Here is a 25273-nt window from a genome sequence, read left to right on the forward strand (position 1 = left end):
GATATATATAAGATAGATAAAAAATATATATAAAAAAAAAAAAGAAAAGAAAGAGTCTCAACTGTCCTAACCACTATTTCCAGAACTTGAATTCCTTGACCAAGCATACTTTCTTTCTTTTTCTTTTTTTTTTTTTTTTTCCTTTTTTTCTTTTTTGGGTCTAACTTGACCAAGCATTCAACAAGCATACTTGAGGAATGCACCAAACACCGACTTCTTTGTAAACCGCCATTAGGACACCAAATTAAATTAGAAACGAATGGAGGAACCAAAAAGGCCACATCAACCCCTAGGAGTTCCCTTACCCATCATTGTGGAGTTGCTGCCTTTTCATTTAAACCACCTAACGTGCACATTGAAACTGAAGGCACAGAAAGAATATATATATATAAAAATAAAATAAAAACACTCTCCTGGTTACTCTACTATTTGCTGAAGAGTGCATGTTTTCAATAGAGAGCAGCAGTAACAACCTAACTGATATTAAAACAAATTGGCAAAACGTATAAAGTGGGGATGGCCCTTATCTTCAGAATCTGGAGTGACTTGTAACCTTTGGTTGCATCATGTTTGACAAGAAAAACTTTTTTTAAGCGTGAAGAGGAAGGATTACAAATAAATTGAAAGTGATTTACCATTAGTCATCATTAAAAGATTCCAACTTCTTACACATTTCTGAACATTGTGAAATGTCTGGTTTACACTCATTGGAGACCAAAATGAAGCTACAATTTTTTTCACTGTTGATAAAAAGAACTTTCCTTACAAGTATAAAATTCACCAATTCAGGAAAGCAGAAATTCATTTATATACAAGTTTATTATTTACATGGGCAACCACATGACATGGATTAAGCATGCAACACCACTATACTTAACCATACTATAGTAGGGAAAACAATTTCCCTTTATCTTTTGCCTACAGAGTCAACCTTCTTCATTTTCTTAATTGAATCCAACACAGATTGCCTACCCTCTGGGTTAGTCGTCAATGCCTTTGCAAATGGATTTGACGGCCGATGAAACTGCACCTGATCTACCCCATCCACATTATTAGATTCAATCTGCCCTCCCACTTTAGCCATCTCTTGGGCTTTCTGCTCCTGGTCAATTGATGATGTCTTTGCAATGAGATTAGATGGCTGATGTAACTTGACCTGATTAACCCTATCCTTGGATTTCCCAGGATACATGACTCTGGTTTCCGTATTCTGCCTCCCTTTGGAGGCACTCTCTTGTCTTTCATGGTTTGTTCCAACTGGATTTGAAGGTTGATGTAAATTTACCTGATGGACCTCATTCTTCATGCTCCCTATATCTACAACACTATCTGTTTTCTACTTCCCCCTCCCACTTTGGCTGTCATTTCTTCCTTATCATGCTCTGAAATTAGAGGTGATGGCAGTTGGTTACCCTCAGGTAACACCTTCTGTGCTACATTAGTGAATGCCGTCTTAGTGAAGGCTGAATTTTGATTGCCTACCGTCCCTCTATTTTCATTCAGCAACATTTCCTGTTAAGTAAACAGAAAATCAAATCAAATCACTTGCTTGACATCAAAAATATTACATATAGTTAGAAAAATTATGGCAGTAATATCTTATAAAGATGTGGAGGGGGGACAGCATCCTTTACCTCCAGTATACCATTGAACCGCTCTGCTAAATTTGGAAGCTTTAGGGCAGTGACAAGCTTTATGGCACCTCTCACTGACTTCTCCATTGATAAAAGCCTAACAAGCTCAGTAGCTCTCACAGGTTTATTACCTGAATAAAACTCATGATTATTCACAGCCATATAGGTATATTATCAATCAAACAATATTGTGCCAAAAAACTAGCTTCTAACCTTTGCAGCAAGCTGCAATGAACCTCAAGACGCATCTGTCAAGAGCTGCTTCAATGTTGAATGCCTCATCATCAAGCAATGTAGTGTCATGACCAGAAGCAACCATTTCATCAATTCTTTTCTGCATCTGCAAGTTCCGCACATTTAAGAGTCTCAATGAACAGCAAGCATCTATGACAAGATGATGATGACTCAACTCTGACCTGACGTTTTGATTGAATTCAAGCTATTCTCAACATACAATACACCCCCCCCCCGGGTGAGGAAGCGGAACCCCTCCCAAAAATTTAGAACCCTGGGGGTTAAAAATTATCTATGATATAACCAGTTCTCATTCTAGCAAAGCCTACATTACTGTAAAAAGAGGAATAACATACCTGTGAGAGATTTATGTTGCTTAACATAAACTCATTTTCAAGGTCATATTTTCGCAGGTCAGATTTTGCTAGAGGAACTGAAAGGTCTAGTAGAGTAAGAACAGGCTTGGGTGTCACCTGAAAAGGAAACAGAATGTATTGAACATATAATTTGCATCACATTAAGCACAACAAAAGCAACATCAAAGAAATGGTGACTACCAGTGGGAACATGTCAGGCAATCTGCAGATTACACAAAACAACTTGCTTTTGTTCAGTCCAACCACCCAATAGTTCTCTACAGATTCCTTTTCTTTAGCAGCCCTGCATGTCAGACCTTACCATTATAAAAGTGCAAGAATATAGATAATCAGAGGATTCTGTGCACAAGAATCTAGTCCATGTAATTAAACAAGACAATTGTGAACCTGAAGATTGGAATCCAACTGCCACCATACAGGTTTGAAAACACTCTTAGAACCCCCTACATTTATTGTCAACCAAATTAGATTCAATCATTCAGGTCAGCAACAAATTAGTTTTTAAGTTCTGAAACCAGAATGATACAGACCTTGGAATCATAACTACTCAGTTGGCCTTCTTCACTGAATCCCAACCATGTTAGAGATGAACCAGTGGTCAATGGTAGTGGACCACAGAAGGGCTGAGTTGCATCAGAAATTTTGAAGACTCTGACCTCTAGCATCTGCATATGAAGAAAGACATTATTACCTTCCACATCCCAATTATTCACCCCCCATATGCCCGGCGGCTACCTCAGGCATCCCAATTATTCACCCCCCCCCGACCACTTTAAGCGGTTTGGAAATCCAGATCAGTTGAGAGAACTGTCTCAGGTGCTCGGGACACTTGAAGATTGCCCAGACCATCCCAAATTGACCTACATTAAGTCCAAAAGCTATCCTCATGCCCCACTTTATTATTAGTGGTATATCATTATAATCCTTGAAGCGGAAACAATTTCCAAGGCAGCATAAAGTTGTTAGTTTGTCTCCCAGAATAAAACGGTTTAGCTTCAGCTTATCTTAGCATCTAAATACATATGCTTAATAGTTGTACATAATATATTGCTCTTTTCCCTTGACCATAGTATGAATAAATAACAGAAATAATTTTCATTTTGTCAACGAACCAGTACTATTTAAAATGGCTCCATTCTGAAGCATCACCTAAAGCTCAGAAAGGTTATGAAGAATTAAAAATAAAATCACAGTACTCTAGGTGGTGACCAAACATAGAGTATTCATGCCAAATATATCTTTGAAAAATCTGTCCAAGGCCAGAAAATGACAAATAGTAACAGCAACTTCACAGTTTAAGGTGTCTAAAAGCAACCTGATCACTTGAAGGAAGACAGGTGGAAGCATGACTGACGATGGCCAGTTCATCTTTGAAGCCTGCTGCAGTAACTACTGGTCCACTGATGGAGACAACATGCTTCTGCCATAAGTTGCACCCAGAACATCAGAAATGTTGCATCCAAAACCATGATCAACTTTATTACTAACCAGAAGCACACAGGAAACTGAGCAGCTTGTATGCACAATATAAAATTACATAGAATGTGAAACAAACATCTGACATGACTGCAAGAATGAAACCAATATCAGATGTGAACAAACAATATTGCTGCCCCTATCTGGCAACAAGAACCCATCACATACCCTTCCTCTCATTATTAATATCTATTGGTATCATCAAAGAAGTTTTGGACATTATTATTCAAAGCAATCAGAGAACTTTGAAGACCATGGTTTATGTGCTTCCACATGAAATTCAACACTTCAGCTGCTTTGCCCTTGAAGCCACTATAGGATAACTTATAGGGCATGCAAAGGATGATGCATTAAGAAAAACAAAAACAAATGACTTGTGGAAGCATACACAAATAAGGAAAAGCATTTGAAATATCTCAAAAAATCAGAAAATTACTATCCATTAGAACAAGTAGAGAACTTTGAAGACCAATTAGAAATTGCATTTGCTTAAAATTGATGTAGACACTCAGGCTTTTGCTTATCACAGACCCATCTTTGAAAATGACACTAGAACAATAAAACCTTAATTTTGCATCATGGAATACAGGAATGTAACTCATTGCTCCACATTATCTCTGCTGTCATTTGATATAGCATGGTAAAGAGAAGGCAGAGAAAAACAAAAACAAAAGGGGAAAATTGCTCACTATCGGCAATGCAAACAAACAATATCCTGCCCCCTGTCTTATGACCATGTCACACATCTTTCCTCTCACCCTCAAAGTGTTTCCATTATCATGGGCAATCTTGGCCCCTAGGCAAAGCAATCAGAGAACTTTGAAGACCATTGTTTTATGTTCTTCCACATGAAATTCAGAACACTTTAGCTCATCATTTTGCCTTGCACATGTGAAATGACTCATGATTTTTTTGGTACTAAGGCGCTTTTTATATATAGGGATAGGGATATTACATATGCCGCCGGTAGGAGTTGAACCCATGACCTCTCCACTGAGAAGTCAGGTTCCTAACCATCCTACTACTCCTCCATTGGCTCATGATAACTTATAAGACATGCAAAAAGATGATGTAGTAAGAAAAAACATAACCAAATGATTTAAACAAATGCAAAAAAAAAAGCATTTGAATAGCTTAGAAGATTAAAAAATGGGCATTCACAATATCAAAGCAACCAGAGAATGATGAAACCACGGATCTAGGGTTAGGGTTTAACTTGTAATTTCCCTAGCATGTGGCTGCCCAGAAATGCTCCAGCTAATAAGACGATAAATTCTAGGGTTTCAGAAGGTATTTCTCACTCTCAAGTTCAGTCACAGTGTGAAAAGGGTTCAGGATATGTGAAGGTTCAGGTTTGAGGGTTTTAGAGGGTTCAGCTACGGCTAGGAGGGAGCCAATTCCATGCCGCTTCTGCCATCCAGAATAGGCTTCTGTTGCCATCCTCTCAATTAGGTTGAGTTCCAATTGATCAGACTTTAACAAAATCAGATTTCTGAAAATTTGAATTTTATGCAGAATCTCAAGGTTGAAGATGACTTGCAGAATTTTCTGGTTAGGGCAAGACAGGTTGAATGGAGCAATTAACTTGGGGATTGTGTTCTAGGGTTAGGTTTGATCCTAGGAAGGAAGGGAAGGGGTGAAGAGGGGCTGGGGAGCTGGGTTTAACCAGGGGATTCTGCTGCTGCTGCTGCTAGCACAGAAACAGGGGAGAAAGGGGGGAGGCTTACAGCAGCTACTGGAAGGGATATGAGGGGCTGAACCAGAATGGGAGGGGAGAGGGGGTAGTTGCCCATGGGGTTGGGGATGTTTCTAGGGTTTGGCAAGAGAGGAGGGGGTTGGGATGCTATGGCTGAAAGGGAGGGTCTTCTAGGGTTTGCACAAGCCAGGGGTGGGGGTAGGGAGCCTTGCAGACAGAAGAAGGGGGTCGGATTGGTGGGGAAGGGGCTGTAATTTACTTGGCGGGCTGGAAACTTGAGGAAAGCTTACTGACCTTGATGAATCAGTCTTCATAACTTGTGTAGATTGCTTGAAACAACTTGAGATCTCACAAAGACAAAGCAAGGTCCTCTCCTCTCTTAGGAACCCTGCCACACTCAGGCAATTTCTCAAACAAATTTTAATTCCTCAAAACTGAAAATATAATTTGTATGACAAGGCTATTTATAGCGCCCGAAAATAAAGACTCCGACTCGAACTAGGATCTCCCTACTGGTGAGATCCAATTACAACTAAGACTACACTCTTATCAATACTTAAGAAAAGGAATCAAATTAATAAGAGATCCCAGCACTTAAATTGAAATCTTACTGACATACTTTAAGTTATCTATTTAAGCACATGCTAGTAGATAACTTAAAACTAAAGCAACCAACTTAACATCAAACTAGGCTCTTTCAAACAACTTTAACTCACAATAGAAGACTCAAAACAAATCCAAATTAGATTCAAACTGACTCAACAAAATCCTAACTTGATTTCACAAGTAATATGAAGGCTACAATGCCCAAAATACCCCCTATAGAGAGTTCAGCCAACCTATGGAAGCTTCTTGGATCCACCCTGGGGGCCACACTTAGGATTTTGGCTAGGAGGTCTTTGTGTTCACATCAGAGAGCTTCAAAGACAATTTACAGGGTGTGCATCAGGAAAAAAATCAGATGTTGAGGCTCTGCATTTTGCTTTTTCATAGATACATCTTTCGAAAATTACACTAAACCAACAAGACATCAAATTTGTAAGGCAGAATCTAGGGATGATAAATCACTGTTTCACATCATTCATCTTGCCCTAATTTGACACTCCATGTTAAGGAGAATGGAGAGGGAAAAGAAAAGAGGCTCCCAGTTACAGATGTGAACAAACTATATTGCTGTCTGGTCACAAGCGCCTTTCACGCACCTTTTTGGACACTAGTAGGCAAAGCAATCAGAGAACTTTGAAGACCATTTTCTATGTGCTTCCACATGAAATTCAGAACACTTTAGCTCATCATTTGCTTTGCTCTAATGAAGCCACTCAATGTCAACTTACAAGGCATGCAAAAGGATACAACATCAAGGAAAAGAAAACCAAATGATTTATGAAAGCAGACACAATTGAGAAAAGGCATCCAACATCTCTCAGAATATCCAAAACAGGCACTCCATATCAGAGCAATCAAAGCACTTTTAAGTATGTTTGCATAATATTACAGGATTTTTGAAAATTCCATGTTAGGGAGAACAGTAGGGGGGTAGTCTCACAATCACAGATTTGTACAAACAATATTGCTGTCCACAAGAACCTATCAACCCCCCCCCCCACAACTTCTATCATCATTAAGATCTATTTATATTATCATAGACAATGTTGAAAACTAATATGCAAAGCAATCAGAGAACTTTGAAGACCATTTTTTTGTGCTTCCACATGAAATTCAGAATCTTGTAGTTCATCATTTTGCTTTGCTCCTATGAAGCCACTCTATGGTAACTTAATGAGCATGTGAAAGGGTGACGCAAGCACACATAGATGAAAAATAGCACTTGAAATCTCTCAGAAATCTGAAAATTGTCATTCTCCTGACCAAAACTGATGCTTTACCAAACCAGAAGATTTCTATCATTAACTCAAACTCAATTTTTCACCCAGCTATCCTATTAAATAACTTAGACCTAGTGGTTGAATAGCCAATAATATGGACGACCTTTCTCTACAACTTTACACAAGCAGCACCTTGTTCAAAACCCAACCATAGACAAAAGCGTAATTCTATGTTGGACCCCAGTTGCAATCTGAGTTATCCATCACTGAATTGGATTACATGAATTCCGGATATTTCATTCAAGTATCGTCAAGACCAGAACTGATGCAACAAATTGACGAGGATGAGATGAAAAAATTCAAAAGCTAATGACTAAAACATATAGCTTGCATGAAACCAAGATAACACACATAATTTAAATCAATCAGTTATATCTCATTATTCAAAACACTTGTATGTCAAATATTCATGTCTATCAGTCTGGACATTGCTTTGACTTTGGTTGACATATTAGCCAAGAAAGGTGATCAGATTTTCCCACCCACACTTACAGAACCATATTACAAATGCAAACAGAGACCATCATGCGGTAACCATCCAACTATTGTGGCATGCAGTCTTTATAACACATCAATATAACAATATAAAAATAAATAAAGACTCATCTCTCATACGTAGTGATTAGGACTTGAATAATTCTTGAATACAGTCAAAAAGATTATCTTCAGCGTCATAGCTAGTGTTCTTCACTGGTACACAAATGATAATTAACGAAAAGAGTCACCCAATCATCCAACTGAGAATGAAGATCTATTTTTATTGCACCATTCTCGTATAGTCTGTAAATCAAGTAACAAAACAGACCATGTATTTTGGTGCTCAAGGCCCCAATCTTGGTTTTTTTTTCATATGGGTATTTTGAATCAAATAAACTTCAAAGATCAAGAATACTTGAGACAAAAGTTTCATGAATCCACACATTAAATCAGAAGATCAAATTACAGGGAAGATTATGCACCTTCACAAAACAAGATATGTTAAGAGAATTTTCCTGTTCAAACATGTGAAATCCACCACTAGTCTATGGAAGTAGCAACAGATTTATCCTCCATAGAAACACTGACACCCAATAGCAGCAACCTAGCAAATGGCCTTGATTTCTTTGCTATGTATACAAGTGTAGAATGAATACTAAAGAAAACACAAAGAGCCATTTCTTTTCAGTAGTTGTTCACTAGTGTGCATATGCATGTTATCCAGAGATCAATGTCCAAATTTGGGTCGACAGAAAATTTTCTGATGCAGATAAGTCACTTAAGGGTTTTTTTATTGGAAATATACCTTGGATTGAAACAAGGTAAAGTAATACACATAATTTAAGTCAAAGTTCAATAATATATTATCACATTGTCTCTGAATTACCCTCAATTTAATCTTGTCCTGATGCATCTACAAAAACAACACATGTCACAAAAGGCAAACATAGATCATCATGCAGCAACCATTACAAAAATTGTGATTATTAGGAATTATAAAATATTATTATAATAATAATAATAATAGCTTTAAAAAAATCCTCTCATTATTAAAGGCTGGTTGTTAGGACTAAATAAACTTATTGAAAAAAGGGGTCAAAAAAGATCATCTTCAGCTTCACAGATATCGATTATCATTGATTTAGCGAATGATAATTAACAAAAAAGAGTCACCAACCACCAACTGACAATGAAGATCTATTTTTATGGCACCCTGCTCGTATAGTCTGTAAATTAAGTAACAGAACAGACCATGTATTTTGGTGCTCAAGTCCTAATCTCCTTTTCACATTGGTAGTTTGAATAAAATAACTATAAAGGTCAACATAACAGAGACAAAAGTTTCATAAATCCTCATGTTTTATCAGATCACACATAAGACAAGATATGCACCTTCCTAAAACAGGAAAAGCTGAGAGAATCTTCCTTTCTTGTTCCTTACATGTGAAATTTGCCACTAGCATAGGAAAGTAGCTACATGTTTTTAGCTTATATATTTTCAAGTATAGAAAAAGAAAACACAAAGAGGCATTCATGCTCCATACTTGTTTTCTGGGTTTTGATGGCTGTGTTTATCCGAAGATTGAAGTCTGAAATCTGAGTTGAAACCACGGAAATTTCATGTCGAAACTGGCTACTGACACATAGATCGATCAATAATCTACTCTACCTCATTATATCAAAACAATGATTGATGATTTGAAATATTATTGTATGTTAGCCTGGAGTTCGTTTTGACTTTGGTTGCACATATTAACCAAGAGAGTCAATCAAATGTTTCACCCTCAGCTTTATATTTTCAGGATAATCGCATAAAACACCAGAGCCATAATACAAAGGCAAATGAAGACCATCATCCAGCAGCCATTACAAATATTGTGGCATATCACAGCCATAAGAACACATCAAGACAGCACAGGAAAAGGAAAAATAATAATAACTTAAAAGACTGGCCTTTCATAATTAAAGGCTAGTTACTATGACTCATAAAACTAATAAAAGAGAAATCAGAAGAAGAAAAATTATTGGTAGTTTATAGATATTGACATATTGTTCCTCATTGGTTTTGAGAGGATAAAATTTGACCAAAGAAAAGTGAGAAATTTTTAGGGTTTTTTTTTTTTTTTGGGGGGGGGGGGGAGAGGCATTGGAGAAGGCTACACTTGTGCAATTTCTTTCTGTTCAACCATTAAATAACAGACAAGCTTTAACATAAGTCAACACCATTTACCAAGAAATTATTAAAGAAATAGCGCCAAACACCAAGTACTCTTGTGACGCAAACTCATTACTTGAGTAATTGTAAAGTAACAAAGCCTTAGGTTGGACACACTGGTACTGACAGCTTACAATAGTTAAACATTTCTTCAGAAAATCCAAGTAAGATAAAGGATATCCATTTTCAAGCCAGTAACAAACTAATACCATATAATCGTAGAATGCAAGACACATTCATCAGTAACACGGAAACAGGATGCCTTGGCACTAACCTGCAGACCACCCTCAGTGAAGATGCGAAGAAAATTAAGACTAGTAACAGCAGCAACCCAACCAGTACCCAGAGCCACAACTTTCACTTCCTCTGCTTTAAATTGCATCAACCACTATGTGCACATAATTTAATCAAAATCAATCAAATCAAATTCAGATAATTTCTTCCACTAAAACATTAAACATGTGAACTCCACATTAGTAATACAAAACCCAAGAAACAATGAGAAAGGGCAAACCTCGCTATTATTTGCCCAGCTACTGAATGGTCGATAGACGAGAGAAGTCAAGTTCTCATCACCCTTGCATTGATTTGCAAAGACACTTCCATTCTCATTCAACGAAGCCAATGTGAAATCATAATGATCAATCCCTGCAGGTACCCTAGGGCCTGCCCCACTGTCATGAAAATCAACCTGCACCAGTTAATAGTCTAAAACATTACTCCAAGCTAAATTAGGATCAAAGTTATTACAAAGATGACAAGAAAATGGAAATTATAGTGACATCATGTTTTAGACAGACCAAGGATGCTAGTTAAGTTGATGCAAGAGCGAGGGCTATAACTTGTATGGGCTGAGCTGGTTATTGAATACTGGGACCCAGCTTGGGGTAATTTAAAATCAGCTCAAGCATGTCCTGGTCCAATCTGGCTTGGGAATATCCCAAACATAGACCAGGCCCTCAAGGGCAACTCAGCCCAGGACAACCAAAAAAAGGCCCAACCTAAAATATAGGTAAATGCATTAGTAAAGAATCTGGAATAGTGGGTAAACCCATTAAATGGGCATGGGCAACTCTCAAGACTTCACACACATACATATGTGTGGAAACTTACTTACGTGTAAGTTGGCAACAAGCTGACGTTCCAGAATCAAGACAACCCTACACCTGCCTGGCTCACCCTTCAGGTTCATTTTTCTACTATAGTAGACAACAGGCTGAAAATCCAATCCCAAGTCAGGAAGATAAGTGGGGTGAGATGATCAGCCCAGCTGAGGCTAGGATTTTCCAAGTCCCATTAGCAAACTTTGAATGCTGCAAGGTCTCTAGCTTCTATAAAACAATTTTTCAAATTGATCAATAATGTAAAATGACTTATCTTCCATCCAGGCTTTTCAGAAAGGAAAAGATGCACGGATCATTTAACCTCCCTGAAAAGCTCTTACCTAACAGATGAACTTATGTTAACGTAAATGAAAGTATAACACTGCAAAATATGGGAAAAGAACATAAGTGGCACCAACCTCTACGTGGGATTTCCGACCTTCCTTTAGTGTTTGTATGTATCCTGTTGTTATGCATCCAATCATATTATAGCACAGAAAGTGGCGCTTCCCTGCCTCTGCAGGTGTAGAGCCTGGCTGAAAAGACTCTTGCATTTTTAACCTCTGAGGAATGATAGAGGTCCCAAACCCCAAGTTTTCAGTTAATGTTTCCTTACAAACAACAGAACCCTTTTTGCGCTTTTCAACCATATGTGGTAATGCTTCATGATCATCTGTGCTTTCATCCAAATCCTCATCAAATACAGACTGTTTACGCAGTCTTTTCCGGCTAACTGGTTCAGACTGATCAAAATTATCTTCACCAATATCACTAGAAGTACCTGAAATATCAGGCACTTGTTCATCTTCATCAAACAACCGAAGCCCGTTACTATTTTTTGACCGTAAACTGGAAGCACCATCTGTTGGAGATTTCATTGATGAAGGTATAGGAGACTCCAACACACCAAACCTTCCCATTACATCAATTACGGCCAAAGCATTTCCAAGGGGCTTCCAAGCCATGCAGCATATCGTATCGTCAAACTTTTGTCTATCAATATCTTCTCTCCGATCAACATCCCAGATAAGAATTTGTCTATCCAAACCAGAAGTAGCAATATATTTTCCATTAGGAGACCAAGACAAGAAACATACAGGTTCACGATGCTCACCCCTGAGTGAAAATTGCTTTTGAGCTGTATCTCTGTCATACATTACAACATCATTCTTTGAGCCGGGTACAGCTAACATTTCCCCATCAGGGCTCCAGCCTAATATATTAAACACAGAACCATCTGAATCCAAATCAGGTGCCACGCCCTTGAGTGTATGTATTATTTCCCCAGAACAGAGACCCCAGTATATAACTGTTCCAATTGAATCCACTGACGCTAAGTACTCGCCAATAGGATCAAAGGATAAGCCAGTGACAGGTCCTTTATGCCCTTTCAGAACCCTTGAAATTGAACCATCAATGGTATTAATTAATTTAATGCCCTCGTCATCACCAGCTGCAGCCAGCAAGCTACCTGATTTATTGAAGGCTAGGGCACGAATTGGCAGCGTGAACCTAGTTACATTGGTCTGAAAATCTCCACCTGATCAGTAGTGATGAAATAACTCTAGTCAAAATAGGGATAGTAAACTAAAATAAGGATAAAAATGAATATTTCACATCAATAATAATGGCCACCGGTTGCCCTCTGAAAGCCCATCTGCAAGATGACCTAACTTGCCGTTTTGGAGGGGTTGATGACATTTACTAAACTCCCTTGAATGATCAGGAAAACAAAATGCGAGAAGTAAAGCATGACTCCAGATAAATTATACAACACAAAGAATAAATTTGGAGCAGATATTTCCCCAGTAAATAAATAAATTGGGGTGTGAGTGTGTGTTGGGGGGGAGGGGGGAGGAGGTGTAAATCGTCAACAACCACCACCATTCTATGAATTTGATGCAATCAATAAACAACAGTTATATGCTCCATTCACTGATTCTGCCTATCATATGCATTAAGAGTTTGATATACGCCATAGACTAATAGATAATTTATAAGCTATTTAGCTGTTCACAGATTGAACACTCCAGGTCGAAATTCCTAAAGGCACGGGCTCCATCGGGATATACGAGCGGTTAACGCATTTTTATATTAAAAAAAAAATTATGGTGTAGCCTTAGTACCTGGAAATTTGTAGAGCTTAACAGAATGATCCACGGAGCCAGAAGCAAGACATGTCGAATTAGGGCTTAGAGCCAAAGCTGTGACACCATCTCTGTGATGACTGAGTATCTTCGGTGGATTGGAAGTATGAGATAGATCGTGAATAGAAATAGCCGAATCCGCAATGGACGAAGTAACAAGATGTTGAGCTTGTAAATCCCAGAGAATGCAACAGAATGAACCAACTCCATTATTCTCGTGAGCTTCCTTGAGCTTCAAAAGTCGACCTTTCATGGCGGCTTCTCCGTCAAGTTCCCCGGTTTCAGTAACTTCAACTCCATTCTAGGGTTTATAAGGTTAAGCCATAGGATCTGGTTTTGGCGGGAACTCATTTGTTTTTGGCGGGTGTTTGGGGTTTTTATTGGAAATCAGGAGGGTAACCCTAAAATAGACGAGCGGTTCAAAATCAACGGTTGTGATTATAAAATTGAGTGAAATCACAACCATTAATTAAAAACCACGTGTTGCAATTTGAGAACAAATGAAAATTCAACCCTAGCGCCCTTCTTGGGGTTAGTTAAGGTATATTGACCATATTCCACGGATGGTGGAAGTTTTCCTCCATCATTTCAGGGTTTTCAAACCGCTAGACGCTAGTGGATTAAAGTGTTTTCTCAAAGATACCCTCAGAGCATCCTAAATTGCCCATCGCACCCTCTATCCAAATCCAATCATATTTTTAAATAATATCCTATTATTAAAATTATAAAAAATAAATATCATGAGTTATCCATTACTAATTTACTATACATAAAAAAAAAAAAAGGACAAATTTTGAGCACGATTTTTTTCTTTTTTCCTTATGTGGAGGAGACTTTTTTATATATTGGAAATGTGGATATTAATTCATATGTACTCTCAAGGGTCAAACCCGTAATATCTTCACTAAGAAGTAAAGGTCTTACCACCTGACCAATTCTACATTGGCTTTGAACACAATTTTGGGGCCGATAAACTTATAACTCATTTGATAACCTACCTTTTTTGCATTGAGAAAATATGGTATGTAATTTTTATGTTTCAAATGGATCCTAACTTCATTCACCCCAAAACTGGCCCAGAATTTTCCATGATTTTGTTTATGTAGGGTTACCATATAATTCATGATAGCATAAATATTTGTATAGGCGTTTGCTAAAACTTGTATTTAGAAGTATAAATAGTATTAGGCCTTTTATCGCAACAATAGTGATAGAGAAGATGCAAAATAGGGACCCATTTCACCAAAGGCAGAGACTAAGATTTCATCGAAGATGCAAAATATGAATATAAACTTAGTCATCGAAGATAGATAAGTTGAAAAACTAGACGATTCTTACCGTTGGCCTTGAGGAAGCAACGAATGGACTTGTTATAATACAATATTAGAGGGTAGTGCTATAATGTTTAGTATGCCAAATTCCGTAAAATCTTATATACAAAATTTTCACTTAAACCCAACTCTAATAACTTTTGCTTCAAATAAGAGAGGGGGAAGAATAGGAAGAAGCCTCTTACTCACTCCATGAACCATATCACTTTTTTTTTTTGTGTGTGTGTGTAGGAACTGAATTAATTGATAAGGGCAAGACCAACAAATAGCATCATGTTACAAAGTTCAAGGATCCATGAAGTGGAATTCAACAAAATCATCATACTTGCCAAGGATGAGGCCTTCCAAGCTAGAGCATTTGCCACAATATCAGCAGCTATAGAGATGGATTCAATGACAAAGGAATCTAGACCATTAAGGAACACTCTAATATCCTCCAATATTGGAGACAAAAGGAAGGGATCCCGATATGGAGAATCATTGATGATTCACACCAGCTCTTAACAATCCACTTCTATGCAAATGTTCAACAAGCCCATGCGCACTAAGTGCTCCAAGCCCATTCGTAATGCCCTCACTTCGCCTTCCAAAACCGAATAACACACCAATTGGAGGAGGCCCATATCATCCAACCCAAATAGTCTCGAAGGATCACACTTTTACCACCCCGACTGGTGTCTTCTGCCCAGGTAAAATCCATATTCAGCTTTAACCATCCTTCACACTTCAGTGGCACTCAATGTTTCTTCCTCGATTCATTTATAGAGTCCATCATACACGTGGTACTCCAAAACTTTGCATGGCTTCTTTCTGCTCTTCAAATCACCTCCTTCGGTGGCCATATAGCTCATCTAAATATGAATTCATTTATTGATAACCAACGCTTCCAATAGACATACACGAAGAGGATGAAGGCTTCGAATTCATCTTCCTTGGATTTGAAGAAAATCTTTCTCCACGACTCGATCAAATGGGCCAGCTTGAGGTTTGTTTCTCAGGAACAAGATAGGATAACTTACATGCGAGCCAAACCACTTTAGCATATGGGCATTCTAGAATGATATGATCCTTAATCATTTTGATCATCTTCAAAAAACCAAGAAATGTGAGAAACCAAACCAGTTAGGCAAATGCAGCACATGGAGAAAACAAGTTATAGGTGACATGAGATTCCAAATCATGCTTATAAGCAAGGAAGGCTATTGTCAACCAGCCATTTTTAGTTCTATCTTAAAGCTGCCATGGAAGTGACTCAAACTTTAATCCTAGGAAGGAAATGTCTAGGTCCCGACAGCCCTTCCCTTCTATACCACTCACAACAATCCTACTGTAGAAACTTAGTGTGGAAGATCACATCACTAGTGGAAAACAAGCACCAAAGACAAAGACTCATTTACACTACTCTCCACAAGAGAAGGACAACTCTTCCATAGCACAAGCTTATAGATAGAGACATTTCCTAACTTGGCTAACACAAACATTATCTAACAAAATCAGAACTAAAGATGCCAATCAACACTCTAATTCCACTTACTTCACTTATGATTAGGGGTTTCATTTCATGATTAATTATAGGCTAAAACGATGTAGGATCTATGCCTTTTCATGTTTATAGAATCAGTGAATCCTACCTTTTTAATGCGTTATTGGTTTAACTTCTAAAGATCACATCACTGGTCGGATTTATTCTATAATCAACCTTACATCTACATCTTAAAACTAAAAGAACCTCTCTTCTTCTTGCCCTGACTGTCTTCCAGAGCTAGGCCCTCACCAAGAACTTCAATAATTGTGGATTTGATTGGTAATCGACTAGTTCATGAAGCCATAAATCCTGAAAAACACTATACCCTTTATCAAAAAAGTAAAGAGAATTTATTAGCATAAATTAAGCTACTAAATGGATATCTTAATATCTTATTCTTGTAAATTATGAGATCAGAAACTTTTTAAACTATTTCATGATCTTGAAATCATACCATATCATTCAGTATATTCCATGTATCATAGAGCATGTTTGGTTCATTGGATGTTGACATTAGCTCACTTAAAAATAAAAATAAAAAGCATTACTTTATGGCCTTGGCTGGTGCCCTCAAGGAGTCACCTACAACTCAAAAGCAATGGGCCTTCACAACCACAAATGGATGGGAAGAAGAAAAGAATGACATATGTTGTGGAAAATCTAAGGAAAGTTGATACAAGTCCCTCAAACTTTTGAAGAAAGAGCATCTTCTATCTATAAGAAAAGAAAATGAAGAAAGTAGTTTTGTGAGTTAGGTCACAGAGAAAGTGACCCAAAAAGATGTTACAACTTAGGGCAATCATTCAATAACTTGTCATCTTGTTGTCTTTGATGGTTCCATGAAATTCACAAGTCTAAGAAGTAATAATTCCTTAGACCCATTTTCTATAACCAAACTGACATCTTCTTCTGCCACTCCAGCTATTCAAATTTGAAGATTGTAGTTTAATCATATCACTTGTACAAGCCAACTACTCTTAATCTTTAATATGGAAACTAAGGCCAAGTACTTGAGTTATTGTGTGGTTAGAAGATATGGGTCCATACCCCTTTGAGCTTTGCTTAAAGAAAGTACTGAGAAACTCATCTCAACAAAAGTGGAAGTAACTTCTAACAGACAAACTTTCAGGTTTGTAGGACCTGCTATTCCATGGTAGGCAGAAAATCAAGTGTAATTAGATTATATATGTGTCACTTCCACATACACGCAAAATATACGATTCAAGTGGTTTAGCATTGCAATAGGGGTGGGCTGAGTCGGGCTTTTTCCAAATCGAAATCCCAGCTTTTAATGCTCTTTGTTAAATTTCATTTCTGCCTTAAGGCCTAAAATTCTAATCCCTTACTATAATATTGACGAATCAAGCTAAACCGAGTCCTACCGTAGTTGTCCCTAATTGTGTGAGGTGAGATGGGTGGTCTCTCTCTCTCTTGTGTCCCTAGCTTCACTTTGATGAGCAAGAGTGACCTAATATCGGGGAAGAGTGAAGAGTACTTCTTAGATTAACCCTGATTCTAGACACTAACCATCATACCATGAAATGGAAAAAGGGATTCTTGACCTCCAATTTAAAGTCATTTCGTACATCTACCACATGCAATTTTTATAGAAGTGTATTATTGACTCTTGGGAGGAAAGGAGAGAGAGGGAGAGAAAGAGGTGATGGAGAGATCTAAGCATGCTGCTATCCATTGATTGAAGGAAGCTCAATGTCATAATCTTTACCCTTTGGTTGAAGATCGAGGGAGAAAGGGAAAGAGAAAGAGATTTGGCATCAATGATGAAATCCTTGATTCAGGTTAAAGTATTAACTGCCATCTCATGTTGCTTTAGATAGCATTTGGTTGATTAGTTTTAGTTTTCCCATAAGGGAAGCCAGCCATTGCCAACCAACCTTACATAATATAATAATTTATTATTTATTTTTTTATCCAATCTTTACATTTACATCTAGGTTTCTAGTTGATAAACCCATTAGCTCTTTTCATCTGTTCCCACTCTATTTGGCTAGTATATGACAGATGGCAGAATCTAATTTGAGAAACAGAGCATCTACTAACCTGACCAGCTTTCCTTAGTAGAGTGGGCAGGTTCAGCCCTCATTATCTTCACCTTTCAAACACTCTTCATAACATGGATGCTTCTTTTATAATATTTACAGGGAGACACAAAGCAAAAGTAAGATGAGACCAAGCAAGAGAGTTAAATTAATAGGTTAAAAGTGAAAAAAAAAAAAAAAAAAGCAGAAAGCTTTGGAAGGAGCAGGAGAAGGGTTGTTTCTAAACCTACATGGTAAAACCCACCCAATCAATACAAATCATTTTCCCTTCTTACAATGTAGAATTGTTTAAACTTAAACTTAGTTTTAAGTAAAGATTATGGTTTTCTAAAGCAAACTGTAAGAAAGATTCCATTATTCTAAAGCTTATGGCTCAGTTGTGCAAGTTCCAATGCCAACTAATAATGACACTCGGGAGAGAGAAATTTGTATAAGATTTGGTTAAAAATTGCTTACCGAGCTCATAACCCAATAATATTATCAGGTAGACAAGCTGTCTGTGACTTAGGAAAGATTAGTTTCTCAACACATCTGATTGGTCCACAAGTTTGGGGTCAAACATGAGAAAGGGTTTTTCCTGGTGATGATAATATAGCCATTAGGTTAATAGACTTTGTTCTGCATCATGGTTAGAAGTCATAGCTATTGATAATCATTAGATTAGTATCTAACCACTTCAATCGACGGTTGCAATTGAATGGTATATGGGTCTCGAGAACAGAAGAGAACCACAATTCAGATGCTGGTCCGATTATTCATCAAGAGTTGAAGCTTGAAGGAGAGAAAAAGTTTAAAATAAAAAAAAAAGGATTTTTTTTTTTATAAATTTGACTTAATTGATAAATGACCAATATTTCATAAGTAAGAGATTAAGAATTAAAATCTCCTTACTTCTTCGTTGATTCATTATTTGTATCATCTTTTTTGCTCTTTTCTATCTCATAAGCAAAATAATGCATCTCAAAATTATACAATTTAGTGATAAACTTATTTCATTTTCTTATCAATTAATTCATCAAAAATATTCTTGACCAATTAAATCACAAGATAAGATTTTAAGCTCTGCTCCCAAGATCTGAGGAAGGGCACTACGAGTTGGAAAGAAAATAATCTCTATAGAGTTGGCAATGTCAGTTGCTAGCTCGAAGCTGGTACAAATCTGACTAAAGTAATGGATTATGTATTACTAAGAAAATAATTATTTTAGAAATTAAATTAACGTAAAGAAAGCTGGGTGTGTGTTTTTGTATATTTTACAGTAGCAATGGCGGTGGTTAATCATCAATGGCTCTCTTTCTGATGCAGGCGTGGGTATAAATGCAGAGCTTTTTCCACTTAACCTTTCTTTTTCTCTTCAAAGACCCATCTCTGATCTCTCTCTCTCTTCCCGCTTTATATGTAAGTATGGTTCAGAAGTCCTTCTGATCTCTCCTATCTTTGACGGTTCGTTCATATGGAGCATACAACTTTGCAGTGAATGGTAGTTTCTGCGAAACAGGACAGTTTGAAAAAGCCCAATTTGAACAAAGTTTCAGTAAAAGCTACAATGGAGGACAGAATGCCAAAAGTACATGGGAATCTCCAATGGGTATCTTTCTCTTTCTACTTTTAGTTGGGCTTTCTCTGTTCAGAATGCTTCTGTATTTCTGACTAGGGTTTCTGCTAGGTTTTGAATGCTGTGTTATGAACCTGAAATCAGTGTTGTTTGTATTATTGATGTTTCAGAGGCCTTTTTCAGCTCTTGATTCAAAGTTAGGGGCTTCTCTTCTGTACATTTGGATCAATTAGTAGTTCTACTTGTGTGTATGCGATACATTTCTGCATACCTAGCTTCGTGCCGTCTTTTCAGTTCTGGCTTTGAAGTGGACTTTTTCCTCTCTTCTGTTATCTTCTCTTTCTTGTTGTTTAATCCATCTTTTGGGTTCTTCTCCTCTGGTTCCACTGATAGGCAGGGTAGGTGTAGGGAGATCTCTGTAGCACAGTGGGCTTTGTTTGAGCTGCTGTAATTTCTGGTTTGTTGCGTCCTGGCATTTTCCCTTTGAATGCCTCTATGATGGTAGATTGATGGTGCTTAGTTTGGGGTTTGATCATACATCGATTTCCTGCTAGTCTTTGCTATTTTGAAGTTCCATCCATTTTAAGAGTGTTATTGCTTTGTATGAAATTAATTCTGGTTCTGGGGCACATATCTTGTTTCCTCCTGCCTTTGTTGTACTTTCTTGGGGAGGAGGGTGGGTATGGACCTAGGCGACAAGGATAATTTTGGATCAGAGAAGAGGAGTGGGGATTCAATGAACTATCAATCACCTAATATGTCCTCAGAATGGAGATTTGCGAGTGCCAATGTCGCAAATCAGCCACTTGGTTTGGTTCCTACTGATAGCTCATTTCCCGTCTGCAAAGGGGACCTTATGGGTTCGTCGGCTTGTTCATCTATGTCCATGGGAGACTCATTTTGCCCCAGTCTATGGGTCCACCCCAATTCACAGGCCTTGAGCTTCTGCGACAGTAATGTCCACACCAGTATGAGCACTGGTCATGAAATTGCAATGGGGGAAGAAGTTCCTGGTTCTTCAAGAACTGGGATTGACAAGGCACTAGATATCACCTGGAATCCCGCTATATCTAAAGCTGGTGCCTTTTTACAAGGAGGTGCTGGGATCCTCCCTCAGAGCTTAACTCAATTTCCTGCTGATTCAGCTCTCATTGAGCGAGCTGCCAGGTTCTCATGGTTCAGTGGTGGGAATTTTGGTGACGTGGCAAATAACTTTGGCGTAGCTGAATCCTTGAGTTCCTATTCCAAAGGAGGAGGAACAGTTCAAAGGGACCCAGAAAACCTCTCAGCGAATGGTTTGAAACCCGTAATAGGAGCCCAAGTTCAAAACAACGAGCTGAACATACCTGAAGTCTCGAAAGATGTTTCCCTGTCTGCTGAGCGTGGGGTAGCTGAAGGAAGTCCAAACAAGAAGGATAGAAAAATTGGGAATTTTGTGAGGTCTCCTGATGGAGCAAAACAAGGAGTTGGTGTTTCTGGCAATGAGACTGATGAAGCTGAGTTTAGTGGTGGTGGTTTACAGGAAGAACCATCGGCGATGGAGAGGGGTGGAAGTTCCTACAAGGGATTAAACAGTAGGAAAAGAAAAAAGAGTAGTCAGGTATATATGGTACTTCTTGGTAGGGGTTGCTAAATTTATTTTTACTCAGTGCTGCTAACTTGTGTTCGATATTTGCTTTATTGTAGGATACTGAGCCAGACCAAGTTAAAGGAACAGAGCAATTTACTGGTGAAGCTGCAAAGAACAGTGACACCAAACAGAAGGGTGACCAGAACCCAGCTTCTACCAGCACAAAGCCTTCTGGGAAACATGGAAAAGATGACTCCCGAGATGCTGAGTGGAAAGAAGATTATATACATGTTAGAGCCCGAAGGGGTCAGGCAACAAACAGCCACAGTCTTGCCGAAAGAGTAAGATTTTCACTAGATTTTATTGGTTGGATGGAATCTACTTACATCAAAGGTTTTTCAGTCTAGTGGCTAAACCAGGCCATTTCTGTCACAGGTTAGGCGGGAAAAGATTAGTGAAAGGATGAAATTTCTTCAGGATCTTGTACCTGGTTGCAGCAAGGTAATATTTTGGATCTAATTAAGTGAACACCTCGTCTGAACTCTTCTAGATAGTAGTTGTGTAACTGGATTCATTACTTCTACAGGTTACTGGTAAAGCAGTAATGTTGGATGAAATCATTAACTACGTGCAATCACTGCAAAGACAAGTTGAGGTATTGGAGTTAATATGGGAAAGCAGTGGTCTCTCTTGACTTCTTATTTTGCATACTCCAAAACTTAATTATTCTGCTTTTTATTTTTTCCTCCAATGTTGCACTAGTTTTCTTACAGCTTTGGACTTGAAATGGATAATCTTGATCAAGAAAAATGTGTCTCACAATTCAACATGGGCAAATCTCTAAGAACCGAGCACAAACTTATGACTTGTTGAAAAAGGAGTTCTTTATGATCCCTGCCATAATAATTGAGTCTCTTCTTCTTCAATCCCTGGCCACCGATCCCCTCAGAGAGTGTGTTAAAGAGAATAAAAAATTGAAAGAGAAATATGAAGTGTGAAAATAATTAAATAATGTCTGCCCAGTCTCTGTATCTCATGTGAACTGCTTTTAAACTGTTAGAGCTGAAACAACTGTTCTTTGTTATTTCTACCACTGTGATTCTTAAGATTATGACAACCTTCTTATTGGAATCTAAGTAGTTTAAAGTTTAAACATCTATTTTTGCGGCAGTTCTGTTGCTGCGTAATTTTTATTACGAGGTGTCCACCTCATCATCGATCACTCCGTAAATTTTGGTCATCATGATTTTTATCTCAGTTGGATATCTTAAACAATAAATGAAAAACTGGTTGATGATTCCAATTTGATAGGTATTTTCCCTATCCTCCCATAAAGATGCAGGAAGTTTCAATAAAATGTGGGTAATGCCATTGTAACAGGATCCCAGATTTGACATATTGCATTGCTTCTCATGTAACTTCACCCATGGTCCACTCTCCATGTGGCCAAAATATGGACCTTCTCATTAAAATGTCTAGTTTTCCCCTTAATATTGTTTATTTAATTTTCTTACAATATGATGTCTTTAGATGTCTTTTTGCTATATGGAGTTTTCAACATGTTGATCATTCTAATATGCCTTTTGTGAATGGCAATTGTGCATGTTGAAAATTCTAATATGCCTTTTGTGAATGGCAATTGTATATGCTGTAGTTATTTCATTATTATGTTTCTTCTTGCCTTTGATGTTCCCATGGTTGGGAATTGAAATGTTCCTTTCTCATGTTCCAGTTCCTGTCAATGAAGCTTGCTGCTGTTAATCCACGTCTAGATTTCAACATAGAAGGGCTCCTTGAAAAAGATGTAAGTAAAAGTTGATGCAAGCACATGCAAACACACATTCAGAGAGGCACCTAAGATAGATGGCATGTGAATGTCTTTTGATGTGTCATTTCTAACTGCTTACCATCGACCACAGATTCTTCAGTCTCGAGGTCCAATGATGGGGTTTTCACCAGATATGAATATGTCCCTTTCCCAGTTACATCCACCACAACTGGGATTGATCCAAGGAGGAATTCCTGGCATTGGAAACCCATCAGATGCACTGAGGAGAACAATTAATTCACAATTGGCTGCCATGAATGTAGGGTACAAGGAATCTACTGCTCAGGTTTTCTTCGTATTCTTCGGTCTCTATATGAGCATGATTTCATCTTTTGTATGTTGTTTCATTTTTCTCCTGCATTGGATCTTCGATTCTCTCTCTTTTGGTGAAAATCTTCATTGTTGTCTCTGTAATAACAAAATATGTTCCATTGATCAGGAGAAGAAGAGGTTGGGGGAGGGGGAAGCTATTATTGTTAGAGTAAACTATATGCAACTATGTGGCAAATCATGCATATTATTGGTGTCAAACTAAAACATTCTAGGCTTGATGTTTCTCCTTTAATTATTTGTTGTTGCTGGAGAAAGTTACCTGCACCGACTATTGACTTTACTGATAGGTTTGTCCCAGCTGATGCTTGGTAAGCGAACATATTGTAGCTTATCATTATTTTATCCACATCAAGTGGGAAGTGCGTTTACGAAAAGGTTTGACCTCTCTTTTATTGCACATATAAGTACATTGAGGAAATCACCATGTGTGTTGAAGTCCATCAGAATTATGCATGTATTTGCCTCCATATGGTTGTTCTCCCTTCCCATTGCCTGCAAAATAGATTTCAGTATGTTTAATGTCTCCCTAATGTCAATAATTTTTTGCAGCTGCACAATGAATGGGATGATGAACTCCACAATGTTGTCCAGATGAGCTTTGGTAACAGTGCCCCCTTCAGTAATCAAGATTTAAGTGGTATAGATTAATTTTTCTTTTCCTTTAGAAAGTATAAACTCCTTTGGTGTAGATTATGTTTGCTGATGATAAATTGATTTTAATCTTGGTGCATTTGAAGGTTCTCTGCCACCAGGACATATGAAAGCTGAACTTTGAATGTAAGATCAGACAGATCGAAGGTTCTGAGGTGATAAGAAGTTAACATCATTAGGGCTGATAAAAAATTATACTGTCATCTGCATCACTACTGAAGGATCCATTAGTACAAGTTAATATTGACTCTGGAACCCAAGGCCAAGGGTCACATTTGTTGTATAGCTGTAGGGAAGGCAACTCTACCTTAAAAGCTTCCTGGGTGTATTATATAGCAAGAAGCACGCCCTTGTTTCAGTTGTGACCATAGGTGCAGAATCCTGTGTATATGGAGATTGTTATTGTGGAGAGGGAGGATTGATGGATTGAATGTGGTGTAAAATAAATGTATTAGAAGTTGCTGAAGATTTTGTGGAAGAATGGTTGATGGGGTTGTCTCTTATTGGATCTGCTGTAAATCTTATATTAGGAGATTAAGGCTTCGTGGTTTTGATTTTTTTGTTGAAAGTAGATTCCGTGATGCTATTCAGTTGCAGTTGGAAAGTTGAACTGTAAGTTTATCTTATATCAACAAGTGAAATTATTTTGTCTATTGTCTACTGGTATCTCCACATCTCGTTCTCCCACCTCACATGCCCTATGAAAAGAGGACCTACTGCATAAAAGCTTAAGAAAGCCCCATTTCTTGTTAGTGTTCTTGCAATTCTGTTCTGTTCTGTGGATCTCCTTTTGTGGTATTTTGTCAGGGTTTTTTATGTTGAAGGTGAAAGTAATACTGTTACATCACAGCTGAACAGGTATTTGGGCACCTTGGCAACTCTACCTACATGGAGACTTCTGCATACTTGGACACTCTTTAATGGCCAGCAAAATTGAAAGGCTCCTGAGTAGAGGCCCTCATCATCAGGAGAGCTCCACATACCATGATTTTCTAAATTTATTTTCAGATGGTTGAAATATTCTTAAAATTTAGGTTGTTCAGATGGTAAGATTCTTGCTATCTCATACTGAAAGATAAAAAACTTGTGGCTATCAGCATATGATTGAGTAATTGGAAAGAAAAGCCAGAATGTTGGTTGGTTACATACTTACATGAGTAGGTCTAAATAATCTG

At 37.8% G+C, this 25273-nt stretch overlaps 2 protein-coding genes and 4 non-coding genes across 6 annotated transcripts; 1 reads left to right on the forward strand and 5 right to left on the reverse strand.

Annotated features, from left to right (window-relative positions):
• Positions 1–595: 595 nt before the first annotated feature.
• LOC149013300 (transducin family protein / WD-40 repeat family protein) lies at positions 596–13580 on the reverse strand. Its single transcript, XM_089158528.1, has 12 exons — positions 13225–13580; positions 11518–12638; positions 10510–10686; positions 10270–10383; positions 3561–3665; positions 2776–2910; positions 2633–2688; positions 2426–2528; positions 2225–2341; positions 1848–1974; positions 1635–1765; positions 596–1512 (listed from the first exon to the last, which is right to left on the reverse strand). Exons 1-12 carry the CDS (start codon positions 13496–13498, stop codon positions 1318–1320), a joined length of 2655 nt encoding a protein of 884 aa, XP_089014654.1. The 5' UTR covers positions 13499–13580; the 3' UTR covers positions 596–1317.
• On the reverse strand, positions 3952–4018 carry LOC149013301 (small nucleolar RNA R160). Its single transcript, XR_016174222.1, has one exon. It is a non-coding gene; the product is annotated as a small nucleolar RNA R160 (small nucleolar RNA).
• On the reverse strand, positions 4526–4604 carry LOC149013302 (small nucleolar RNA R160). Its single transcript, XR_016174220.1, has one exon. It is a non-coding gene; the product is annotated as a small nucleolar RNA R160 (small nucleolar RNA).
• On the reverse strand, positions 6642–6718 carry LOC149013303 (small nucleolar RNA R160). Its single transcript, XR_016174221.1, has one exon. It is a non-coding gene; the product is annotated as a small nucleolar RNA R160 (small nucleolar RNA).
• LOC149013304 (small nucleolar RNA R160) lies at positions 7088–7164 on the reverse strand. Its single transcript, XR_016174219.1, has one exon. It is a non-coding gene; the product is annotated as a small nucleolar RNA R160 (small nucleolar RNA).
• A 5821-nt stretch (positions 13581–19401) lies between the features above and the next one.
• LOC149013305 (transcription factor bHLH49-like) lies at positions 19402–24745 on the forward strand. The gene is made up of 9 exons (XM_089158651.1): positions 19402–19749; positions 19887–21316; positions 21403–21627; positions 21722–21787; positions 21873–21941; positions 23019–23090; positions 23206–23400; positions 23997–24084; positions 24185–24745. The coding sequence occupies exons 2-9, from the start codon at positions 20399–20401 to the stop codon at positions 24220–24222; spliced, it is 1671 nt and encodes a 556-aa protein (XP_089014777.1). The 5' UTR covers positions 19402–19749; positions 19887–20398; the 3' UTR covers positions 24223–24745.
• Positions 24746–25273: the final 528 nt, after the last annotated feature.

Source organism: Hakea prostrata, chromosome 6, assembly GCF_041222555.1.
Source record: "Hakea prostrata isolate BN-2017 chromosome 6, UWA_Hpros_2, whole genome shotgun sequence".
Taxonomy (NCBI): Eukaryota; Viridiplantae; Streptophyta; class Magnoliopsida; order Proteales; family Proteaceae; genus Hakea; species Hakea prostrata.

Excerpts from the sequence above, each read along its gene's own strand:
- LOC149013300 (XM_089158528.1), bottom strand. The coding sequence starts at position 13,498 with ATGAAAGGTCGACTTTTGAAGCTCAAGGAAGCTCACGAGAATAATGGA. Across the intron at positions 2,911-3,560 it reads GTCTTCCTTCAAGTGATCAG|ATGCTAGAGGTCAGAGTCTT; the intron begins GTTGCTTTTAGA and ends CTTCATATGCAG. Across the intron at positions 2,689-2,775 it reads TGAGTAGTTATGATTCCAAG|GGGGTTCTAAGAGTGTTTTC; the intron begins GTCTGTATCATT and ends CAATAAATGTAG.
- LOC149013305 (XM_089158651.1), top strand. The coding sequence starts at position 20,399 with ATGGACCTAGGCGACAAGGATAATTTTGGATCAGAGAAGAGGAGTGGG. Across the intron at positions 21,788-21,872 it reads TTGTACCTGGTTGCAGCAAG|GTTACTGGTAAAGCAGTAAT; the intron begins GTAATATTTTGG and ends TTACTTCTACAG. Across the intron at positions 23,401-23,996 it reads ACAAGGAATCTACTGCTCAG|CTGCACAATGAATGGGATGA; the intron begins GTTTTCTTCGTA and ends AATTTTTTGCAG.